Source organism: Scyliorhinus canicula, chromosome 1, assembly GCF_902713615.1.
Source record: "Scyliorhinus canicula chromosome 1, sScyCan1.1, whole genome shotgun sequence".
NCBI classification, from domain to species: domain Eukaryota; kingdom Metazoa; phylum Chordata; class Chondrichthyes; order Carcharhiniformes; family Scyliorhinidae; genus Scyliorhinus; species Scyliorhinus canicula.
The window spans coordinates 285,226,479-285,238,570 of NC_052146.1; the positions used below are offsets into that span (position 1 = coordinate 285,226,479).

At 45.4% G+C, this 12,092-nt stretch overlaps 1 protein-coding gene across 1 annotated transcript in view; it reads left to right on the plus strand.

The window, feature by feature from the left end:
- Positions 1 to 12,092, plus strand: part of mocs3 (molybdenum cofactor synthesis 3) — a 120,678-nt gene that overhangs the window by 46,940 nt on the left and 61,646 nt on the right. Inside the window, exons 5-7 of the mRNA XM_038814503.1 lie at positions 2,801 to 2,875; positions 2,958 to 3,075; positions 5,706 to 5,814. Of these exons, the coding sequence (XP_038670431.1) occupies positions 2,801 to 2,875; positions 2,958 to 3,075; positions 5,706 to 5,814 (302 nt within the window). The remainder of the gene's footprint in view (positions 1 to 2,800; positions 2,876 to 2,957; positions 3,076 to 5,705; positions 5,815 to 12,092) is intronic.

The following is a 12,092-nucleotide window of genomic DNA, read 5'->3' on the forward strand; positions in this document are numbered from 1 at the left end:
AGTTGACCTATTCATCCATACGCTCGCAACAGGAGCCTGATATAACAACCTGACCCAGTCAATAAAGCCCCGCCCAAATCCAAACCGCCCCAGTACCTCCCACAGATATTCCCATTGTACCCAATCAAAAGCCTTCTCTGCGCCCATTGTGACCACTGCCTCCAGATCCCCATTCTGGGGGCCTCATAATCACATTTAACAACCTTCTTATGTTGGCCGCCAACTGCCTACCCTTAACAAATCCCATCTGGTCCTCCCCAATCACATCTGGAACACAGTCTTCAATACAAGAGGACATCCACCCCCCCCACCCCGATCAGCCATCACCTTTCTTGGGCCCGTCTCCAGCCGAGCACCACGCACCTGCCGGCCCGCCCCCCAGGCATCCTCCGCCCCCGACCTCCTTTCTGTCCCACAGCAAACGTCCCTCCCCCATCAGCAGAACATATTCCCGCCTACCCCCCTAGTAACAGCACTATGTAAACCAACCCCTTCAACAAGCATAACATCTGCTCACCCCCCACTGCGCTTCCGTGAGCTAGCCTGTTCAGCTAGCTTGGTGACCCCCGCCCATGGCGCCAGACATTCTCCCACCTATTGTTTTTTGCTGGTCTCTCAGCATCCCCATCTCCACCGCAGTTTGATGTTCCTCCTGCTCAGCCAGCGGCTTCTCTACTTTCTGGATCGCCTGATTTTGGGCATCCAATCTAGGTTCCAGCCGCGCAATCGATTCTTTAATCGGGTCCAAGCATTCCTGTTTCTGCTTGGCGAAGCCCTCCTGAATAAATTGCATCAGCTGCTCCGTTGACCGCTGGGTCGACAAGCCAGGACTCCGGTCATCCGCCATGCTTTTTCCCACTGCAGCTTCAGCACAAGCCTTCTCTGTTAGTCTATTTCTTCCTTTGCGAGCACTTCTAGTCTGTCTCTCCATGCACCGATGTAGGAATTCACTCTACAATTGCCTCTACCATCAATCTACCGAATCAAGTCCGATACAAAATCGGGGGAAATGGTCCAAAGGTTCGACTCGAGTGGGAGCCACCAAATGTACGACCTACTCCTTCATAGCCGCCACCGGAAGTCTAAACTATCACAGTTTATACCACAGGAGAAAAGGGTTCTAAAGTTGGCACTTACATCATTACATCATTGTTACATGTCTGCACAATTGACAGTTTAGAAAGGTATTGGACAAAGAGTCTTTGAACTCTAGAATGGAGGATAGCGAATGTAACCCTGCCATTCAAAAAAGGAGGTAGAGAGAAAACAGGGAACTATAGACCAGTGAGCCTAATGTCAGTAGTAGGGAGATTGCTGAGTCCATTATCAAGGATTTCATAGCACAGCATTTGGAAAGCAGTGGAGTAATCAGACAAAGTCAGCATGGAAAAATCATGCTTGACAAATCTACCAGAATTATTTGAAGATGTAACGAGTAGAGTTGACCAGGGAGAACCGGTGAATGTGATTTATTTAGATGTTCAGAAGGCTTTCGACAAGTATCACATAGATTTTTTTTATTTTAAAAAATAAATTTAAAGTTCCCAATTCGTTTTTTTCCAATTAAGGGGCAATTTAGCGTGGCCAATTCACCTATCCTGCACATCATTGGGTTGTGGGGGTGAGACCTACACCGACACGGGGAGAATGTGCAAACTTCACACGGACAGTGATCCGGGGTCGGGATCGAACTCGGGTCCTCGATGTCATGATGCAGCAGTACTAACCACAGCATCACCATGCCGCGGTTGATTGGCAGGCAGTGACTATTGGGGTACCACAAGGATCTGTGCTTGGGCCCCAAATGTTCACATATATTAATTATTTGGATGAGGGAACGAAATGTATTATCTCCAAATTTGCAGATGATACAAAATTAGGTGGGAGATGAGCTGTGAGGAGGATGCAGAGATGCTTCAGCGGGATTTCGACAGACTGAGTGAGTGGGCACATGCATGGCTGTGCAGTATAATGTGGATAAGTGTGAGGTTATCTGCTTAGGTAGCAAAAATAGGAAGGCGGGTTATTATTTGAATGGACGTAAATTGAGAAATGGTGTCCTCATGCATCAGTCACTGAAAGTAAGCGCGCAGGTACAGCAGGTAGTAAAGAAGGCAAATGGTATGTTGGCCTTCATAGCAAGTATAAGAATAGAGATGTTTTATTGCAATTGTATAGGGCATTGGTGAGGTCACACCTGGAGTATTGTGTGTAGTTTTGGTGTCCTTACCTGAGGAAGGATGTTCTTGCTATGGAGGGAGTGCAACAAAGGTTTACCAAGCTGATTCCTGAGATGGCTGGGCTCGTATGAGGAGACACCAAATCTGTTAAGATTATATTCATTGGAGTTTAGAAGAGTGAGAGGGGATCTCGTAGAAACTTACAAAATTCTAACAGGATTAAACAGGGTAGATTCAGAAATCATGTTCCCGATGGTGGGGGAGTCCAGAACTAGGGGTCATAATTTGAGGATAAGGGATAAACCTTTTAGGACTGAGGTGAGAACTTTCTTCACCCAGAGAATGGTGAATCTGTGGAATTCACTACCACAGAAAGTAGTTGAGGCCAAAACGTGTAATTTCAGAAGAGAAGTAGATTTAGCTCTTGGGGCTAAACGGATCAAGGGATATGGGGGGAAAGGTGAGATCAGGGTATTGAGCTTGATCAGCAATGATCAGAATGAATGGCGGAGCAGGCTCGAAGGGCCAGATGGCCTCCTGCTTTTATTTTCTATGTTTCTAAATAAATGAGTTTTTAAGCTACTCTGTATTAATTTTGAACTACCATTTCTGGTCTGCAGGTTAAATTCAAATGTTGAGTGCATACCATACCACTTTCAGTTGAATTACAAGAATGCAAAGCAGCTTATTCAACAATATCCTTTTTATGTTGTTTTTTACGATAAAGTTTAAACTCTATTTTTCATTCTTTTGATTTTTCTTAACTAATTTCTTCAAATATGACATTGTGGTGGATTGCTCTGACAACGTCCCCACACGATTTCTCGTCAATGATGCCTGTGTTCTGAGTGGGAAGCCACTGGTGTCAGCTAGTGCTCTAAGAATGGAGGGACAGGTAAAGAAGCAATAACAAAGTATAATTTTAAACGTTTATTATGCCGCAGATGTTTTCATTGAAAATATACAACTGATGTGGATTGAATTGCATGAAAACAGGAAATCCTTCAAATTTAGTCCCCTTGAGAGATTGGTGCAAGTTCTGATTATTGTAAAGTCACACACAAACCTTTGAACAACCAAGATGATAGATACTGGAGGTGTATAATAAGAAATAAATCTGATTAATAGCCTGCTTTGAGCAATATGAATACTCCTTTTGTGGCCAGCAAATCCTGGAGTGGGACTTGAATCCGCATAGAACCAACTAAACCACTTGGTCTGTTAATTCTTTTGGTTTGTAACTGTCAACTGATTTCCTATTTCCGAGGTTTTCTTTTTAAACTTGTGCCTGGAATGAATGAAACTTGCAGGACTTTATTTATTACACACCCCGGTTTCTGTGAGAGGTGATCATTCGCTACCTCTTGACACCAATTGTTTTTACAACAAAATAGTTTGTTAGACGAATTAAGAAAGCGTTAAAAATATGCTAAGACTTAGAGGCACACATAACGGTGAAGAGGTGTTGGAGGAATATGGCATGATCAACCATGTGAAAGGCTGCAGATGATGTTGAGAGGGGAAAGAAGCGATTCTACACCATTGTCACCTTTGTCACTGTCAAATACATGCCATTTGTGACTTTGTTTTCGTAATGGGGCAGAAGCTGATTGGATGGATCAAGGTATGGAGTCTCAGGAAAGGTGGGGGTATATTTGGGAGATGGAAATGCATTGAGGGATTTGGGAGAGGAAAGGGAGGTTGGAGATGAGTCAGAATTTGTAAGGCTTGAGGAGGTCAGGGGCAGCACGGTGGCACAGTGGTTAGCATTGCTGCCTACGGCGCTGAGGACCCGGGTTCGAATCCCGGCCCTGGGTCACTGCCTGTGTGGAGTTTCCACATTCTCCCCGTGTCTGCGTGAGTTTTGCCCCCACAACCCAAAGATGTGCACGTTAGGTGGATTGGCCATGCTAAATTGCCCCTTAATTGGAAAAAATAATTGGATACTCTAAATTTAAAAAAAAAAGGTTTGAGGAGGTCCAGGGTTGGCTTTTTCAGGCGAGAGTCATTAACAATATCAGGTAACATGGGAACCAGAATCCATTTTTCTGGGAGCAGGAGGTGGGTATCAGGCTAAACCAAATGATAATTTCAGTTCTTCACTACCTTATGATCCTAACATTTAGCCGTGTTTAGGATCATGAATAGATTTGAGTATGTTACTAGATAATAACACGTCAAAAAATCAAAATAATATTGGTGTTATTCAACACAACACTAAGTTGTGTTCTTGAAGTAATTTTCAACTCGGGTGTTGTCTATGTATTTTTGCAGCGATGAATACAGGCGTATGAGGTTAAAATGCATTATGTGAAGTGAAATGATACTGGATTTTCTTTGCTAAGTTTGGCTGGACTGAGAGGTGAATAGGCTGGAAGGTGGGAGATGATTGAGACAGTTTATGCTTTTCAGCTTTTAGTATGGTTTCCATGCCTTTCAGGAACATACAGTGAGGTGAGCCCCACGTTACTGACTGTCAGCTGAAGAAAATCTCTTTTTATAGCTGACAAATTTAACAGGTTTCCTTATGAGTTACACATTTGTATAGAGAAGAGGAGAAATCTCTTCGCTCAAATAGTTGTGAATCTTGAGAATTCATTAGCTCAGAGGATTGTGGATTTTTTTTTTAGAACAGTACAGCACAGAACAGGCCCTTTGGCCCTCGATGTTGTGCCGAGCAATGATCACCCTACTTAAACCCACGTAACCCGTATACCCGTAACCCAACAATCCCCCCATTAACCTTACACTACGGGCAATTTAGCATGGCCAATCCACCTAACCCGCACATCTTTGGACTGTGGGAGGAAACCGGAGCACCCGGAGGAAACCCACGCACACATGGGGAGGACGTGTAGACTCCACACAGACAGTGACCCAGCCGGGAATCGAACCTGGGACCCTGGAGCTGTGAAGCATTGATGCTAACCACCATGCTACCGTGAGGCCCTCATTCTTCATCCATCTATTTAAGGCTGAGATAGACAGATCTATAGTCACTTGGAATATATGAGAAGTGGGTGGGAAAATAGAGTTGAGGTAGACGATGAGCCATGATTCTGTTAAATGATGGTGTGGGCATGAGGGGAGGGGCTGTATGGTCTCCTGCTTCTTTCACGTGTTCTTATGTGGAACAGCTGGAAGATGTCGGTTTCTATTTTTCACCAGAGAAACCAAGAGGAAGGATTAACTAATAGACCTATGTAGAATGACATGAAGCACAGTGGGCTAAGACAGCTGGCTTGTAATGCAGAACAAGACCAGCAGCGCGGGTTCAATTCCCGTTTCAGCCTCCCTGAACAGGCGCCGGAATGTGGCGACTAGGGGCTTTTCACAGTAACTTAATTGAAGCCGACTTGTGACAATAAGCGATTATTATTATTATGAACTGAGTAGGAAATAAGATTAGGTAAATTACTGTATGGTTGGGAAAGGATTGGTAGTGTGGTTAAAGTATTCTGAATAATTCTTGTTTGTTTTGGACATCAGATGAGAGTTTTAAAATGTAACTTATTAATTTTTCAGCTCACAGTATATAACTACAATAATGGCCCCTGTTACAGATGTATCTATCCAAAACCACCACCAGCTGAGACTGTAACCAACTGTTCAGATGGAGGAGTCTTGGGTGTAGGTGAGTCTTGTATTGACAACAATTAACCATTAACTACATAAATTCAATGTTATGTACTCAGGATGAGAATATTCCATTAGATACATAGGTTCTCACCCCACTTCATAATAAATCACCCCATGATCCTCTCCATTTTTGTGTCCTGTGAGAGGAAAAATAAACAGAACCATATTATCAATTAAGCAGATCTCTGAAAAAAACTTCTCTGACCCTTCAAAAACAATAGGCTTCAGGAAGCATTCTTGGCTGTTACTCCAAATCTTACCTATCTTTTACTGTGACCGTTTACTTTTCCAAAAGTACACTTACCACCATCTTGAAGGATTTTAAGAAACCGGTTTCCACCAGAGATTGACCACCCTCTGAAAAAATTAAACTTCCATACATCTAACGTCACTTTAATTTGAAATGATTGGTCCCTTTTTTTTTACCCAGCAACATCACCTCAAAACAATCTATCCGCTTGTATGTGATTGATGGCTTTAGTAATTTCCAGTGGAGAGCCGGTTTGGATCAGTTGGCTGGACAGCGAGTTTGTGATGCAGAGTAAGGCCAACAGCATGGGTTTAATTCCCTTACCAGCTAAGGTTATTAATGAAGGCCCATCTTCTCAACCTTGCCCCTCGCCTAAGGTGTGGTGATCCTCAGGTTAAATCACCACCAGTCAGCTCTCCCCCCTTAAAGGGGAAACCAGCCTATGGTCATCTGGGACTATGGCGACTTTACTTACTTTCTCACTAGTAATTTTCAACACTGAATCAGATGTCCTCTCAGTCTGTGCATGTCCAGCATAACACAGGCTAAAACACAAAATCTATCTCCATAGCTCAGTTACTTAGACCAGGATCATCCTTTTATTTTTATTCATGTAGGAAACATTTTATTGAGGCATTTATAATTTAACATTCTAAATAACAGAATTGTCCGACACACGCAAAAAACCCCACAGTAACATACCCAACATCCCTCCGCCCTAACTTCTAGCTGCTCATATATTAGATTACCTGCACTTCCCACACCTGTCCTCCACCTCCTCAAAAAACCTACGCATCCGGGCCACAGTCATATGAGCCCTGTGGACCACTTTGAACTGGATCAGGCTAAGCCTGGTACACGACGAGGATGCATTGATTCTTTTCAGGGCTTTCTCCCATAGCCCAACTATCAACTCTCTCATCCCGCCCCCTCCCAAACTCGTCTTCCCACTTTCTCTTCCCCTCCCCGATTGGGACCCCTTCCCACTCCATCAATTCCTTGTATATTTTCGAGACCCTCCCCTCCCCAACCCCTGTTTTAGTCATCACCTTATCCTGTAGTCCCCTTAGAGGGAGGCGAGGGAAGCTTGGAACCTGCCTCTGGACAAATGGTGACCACACCAACGCCCTCTCCAGTCTCATATGCTGCCTCCATTCCCCCCACACTCTCAGGACTGCCACTACCACTGGGCCTGTGAAGTACCGAGCCAGCGAGAACAGCAGAGGTGCCATCAATGGAGCCTCCAGACTCGTGCCCTTACACAATGCCGCCTCTACCCGCTCCCACACTGACCCCTCTGCCACTACCCACTTCCTAACCATCAAAATATTAGCCGCCCAGTAGTAATTAATAAAGTTTGGAAGGTCCAAGCCTCTCTCCCCGCGCCCCCGCTCAAGAAGGGCCTTCTTCACCCTCAGGGCTTTCCCAGCCCATATAAAACCCGAGATCGCCACGTTCATTTTCCTAAAAAATGCCTTGGGGATAAAGATTGGAATACACTGAAACACAAACAGCAATCTCGGGAGGACTGTCATTTTCACAGTCTGTACCTTCCCCGCCAATGACAGCGGCAGCACGTCCCACCTGTGGAAGTCCCCTTTCATTTGCTCAATCACCCTGCCCAAATTTAGTTTATGATGCTGACCCCAGTCCCTTGCCACCTGAATCCCCAGATACCTAAAACTCCTTCACACCACTTGGAATGGCACCTCCCTCAGTCTACCCTCCTGCCCCCTTGCCTGGATCGCAAAGACCGCGCTCTTGCTCATGTTTAGTTTGTGGCTTCGCAAACGGTAGTGGGGAGAGTAGCACCCCTACCTTGTTTCCTCCGCACAGACTAAAATACTCTGACCGGTCCTGGTTGGTCCTTACATTCGCCACTGGTGCCTAATAAAGCAACCGGACCCAATCCACGAATCCCTGCCTGAACCTGAACCTTCTCAGGACATCCCACAGGAACCTCTACTCCACCCGATCATAGGCCTTCTCTGCATCCATGATCACCACCACCACCTTGACCGTGCGCCCCTCCGCAGGCATCATTATCACATTTAGGAGCCGGCTAATATTAGATGTCAGTGTCGTCCTTTCACAAATCCCATCTGGTCCTCCCCATTACCTCCGGGACACAATCCTCGGATCATCCTTTTATTTTGATCTTTCTTGGGATATGAGCATCACCGGCAAGCATTTGTTGTTCATCCCTAATTGTCCTAGAACTGAGTGGCTTGCTCAAGATGGCAAGAGGAAGAATCATATGGATGTGAAACAAATGCTGCCAGATCTGCTGACTTTTTCCGGCATTTTCTTTTTTAAAAAATGTTTTTATTGGTTTTCACAGTTTATGTTTCACATTTCAGTTCCTAAGTTAAATTAGAAATTGCATAGCTGCGCATAATACAAAGCAAAAACAACCAGGGAAGGTTGTTCCCAGGACCCGGGTTTGATCCCTGCCCCGGGTCACTGTCAGTGCGGAGCTTGCACATTCTCCCCATGTCTGCGTGGGTCTCATCCCCACAACCCAAAGATGTGCAGGTTAGGTGGATTGGCCGTGCTAAATTGCCACTTAATGGGAAAAAAATAATAGGGCATTCTAAATTTAAAACAAAACAACAAAGGAAAAATTAAAATTACAGAAGAGAAAAACCAAAGAGAGAAAAAGAAAACTGAGACAAACAAAGACCATAATCTATATTTACATACACTCGTCTCCCCTCTCTTTCTGGCTGTGGTTCCCACTTTGGCCGATCTGCCTCTGCTGTACTCCCCAGTGTGGCCCAGACATGTAATAATCGGTGTGTTCTTGTTCACTCTGGTTTTCCTCGGACCCGTCTCCTGCGGCTTTGTCTCTTGTCCCTCACGTTCATTTTTGTGGGCCTTTACCCCACCCTTTCCTTTTCCTTTATGTTCCGTGGTGCGTCCTGCCTCCCTTCCATCCTTGCTGTACTGGTTGCAGGCTGCAAACAAGTCTTGGAACAAATTGGTAAATAGCTTCCAAGTCCTGTGGGAGCCCTCTTCTGACCCCTGGAAAGAAAATTTTATCTTCTCCAATGGAGGAATTCCGCCATTTTGGGCAGCCAGTCTGCAGCTTTGGGTGGTCTACCAATCGCCAGCCAAGCATAGAACATAGAACATTACAGCGCAGTACAGGCCCTTCGGCCCTCAATGTTGCGCCGTCCTCTGAAACCCCTCTAAAGTTCCTCTACACTATTCCCTTATCGTCCATATGCCTATCCAATGACCATTTGAATGCGTTTAGTGTTGGCGAGTCCACTACTGTTGCAGGCAGGGCATTCCACGCCCTTACTACTCTCTGAGTAAAGAACCTACCTCTGACATCTGTCCTATATCTATCTCCCCTCAATTTAAAGCTATGTCCCCTCGTGCTGGACATCACCATCCGAGGAAAAAGGCTCTCAATGTCCACCCTATCTAATCCTCTGATCATCTTGTATGCCTCAATTAAGTCACCTCTTGACCTTTTCTCTAATGAAAACAGCCTCAAGTCCTTCAGCCTTTCCTCATATGATCTTCCCTCCATACTAGGCAACATCCTTGTAAATCTCCTCTGTACCCTTTCCAATGCTTCCACATTCTTCCTATAATGTGGCGACCAGAACTGCACGCAATACTCCAAATGCGGCCGCACCAGCAGGATTCTTTGGCAGGCGATTAGGGAGGCAAAGGCTAGTGTGTCGGCCCCCATCCCATAAAGAGTTCTAGCTCTGAGACCCCGAAGTGTGCCACTTTTGGGCATGGCTCCACCCTCACCCCCACAACCTTGGTCATTGCATCAAAGAAGGGCATTTTCTGTTTTGATACCACTGTCACCAGCCCTGGGTATGTCCCGTCCCACCGACTGGGTCTGCGGCAGGTGGTTAGGGAACCAACAAGAGGTAAAAACCTATTTGATCTCATGTTCACCAATTGACCTGTCGCAGATGCATCTGTCTATGACATTATTCCACCGCAAGGTCCTTGTGGAGACAAAGTCCCCTCTTAACATTGAATGCCCTCCATTGTACTGTGTTGCAATACCACATAGTAAATGCAATAGATTTCAAACATGTCCAGCAACTCAAAGCTGGGCATTCACGAGGCACAATGAGCCATCAGCAGCAGTAAGTTAGTATTCCACCATAATTTTTAACCTTGTGGCCTGGTATATCCCCCACTGTACTATTACCATCAAGCCAGGGGATAAGAGGTTGTTTTGATGAAGAGTATGGGAGAGCAGGCCAGAAGCAGCACCAGACATACTTCACAATGAGGTGTCAAACTGTTGAAGCTACAACTTAGAACTGTTTGCATGCCATCCACCACCTTCAACATCCACTCGCTCCACCACCGACACACTGGCGGCAGTATGTATCACCTATAAGATGCACTGCATCAACTTAACGAGGCTTCTTTGACAGCATCTTCAAAACCCACAACTTCTACCACCCAGAAGGATAGGACAGCAGATATATGGGAACCCCGTCTCTTGCAAATTCCCCTCCTTTTTAAAAAAAACTTAAAGTACTTATTTCTTTTTTCTCAATTAAGGGGCAATTTAGTGTGGTCAATCGCCTATCCTGCACACCTTTGGGTTGTGGGGATGGGACCCATGCAGATACGGAGAGAGTGTGTGAACTCCGCAGGGATAGTGGCCTGGGGCCGGGATGACGCCGTGAGGCAGTAGTACTAACCACTGTGCCGCTCCAGCAAATTCCCCTTCTAAGCCAAACACCATCCTGACTTGGAATTGTATTGCCATACCCTCATTGTCACTGGACCAAAATCCTGGAACACCTTCCCTAACAGTACTATGGGGGTACCTACACTACATGGACTGCAGCAGTTCAAGATGGCAGCTCACCATCACTTTCTCAAGGGTAATTAGGGATGGGCATAAATGCTGGTCTAGCCAGTGACCCCCACATTCCATGAATGAATAAAAATGGACATTTTTTGCTGGAGTTATGACCGGGTGAGGGAGAACGAATTGACTCCCCTTTATTCAGCCCCCTTTGTCAGTCACAAGGGTTTTATTCAAAAATAGTTCCCCGTAAATGCCTTTCCCAATAGAAGTGTATGTACTTTTTAATAAGGAGCCAATCAAACTAGGATTTCTTGAGTCAAAGGTATGGTAAGTTTATTATTTACTAAATCCAAGAAAAAATAATAAAATGCAACGACACACACATACTCGCCCACATCTCATAAGTAAATGAATGAAGAGGCCAAATAAAAGTTGAAAGACTATATCTTTGCTTGTCCTTAAGGCATAGATTGTTGAACATTGTGGCCATTTGAAGTTAGCAGGTTTCCTTTAAAATCCTGGAGAAAAATTGAAGGTCAGGTAATACTGCTGAAGCCAATATTAGCTTCAGAGAGGAGAGAGATAATCCTTACTGCTCTCTTAGTCCTTACGGGACAGCACGGTAGCACAAGTGGATAGCACTGTAGCTTCGCAGCGCCATGTTCGATTCCCCGCTGGGTCACTGTCTGTGCTGAGTCTGGACGTTCTCCCCATGTCTGCGTGGGTTTCCTGCGGGTGCTCCGGTTTCCTCAAACATTCTAAAGACGTGCAGGTTAGGTGGATTGCCCATGTTAAATTGCCCTTCGTGACCAAAAAGGTTAGGAGGGGTTATTGGGTTATGGGAATAGGGTGGAAGTGAGGGCTTAAGTGGGTCGGTGCAGAATCGATGGGCTGAATGGCCTCCTTCTGCACTGTATGTTATATGTTAGGTTCTTCAGCATTTTTACCTGATGACATGTATTCCTGGCTTGGCAGAACCAGTTCTTAAATCTCCTGTTTGTGTATTCCAAGAAAGTAATATGTGGGACTGGATTCTCTGCCGGTGGGATGCTCCGTTTTACCGGCAGCCCGGGGTTTCCCGACGGCGTGGGGCTGCCCCACAATGGGAAATCCCCATTGACCAGCTGGCAAAACGGAGCATCCCCCGGTGGGGTGAAACTGAAATGTGGCACGGCGGGACGGAGAATCCAGCCCGTGATCTTTATCTCAAACCTTTTGA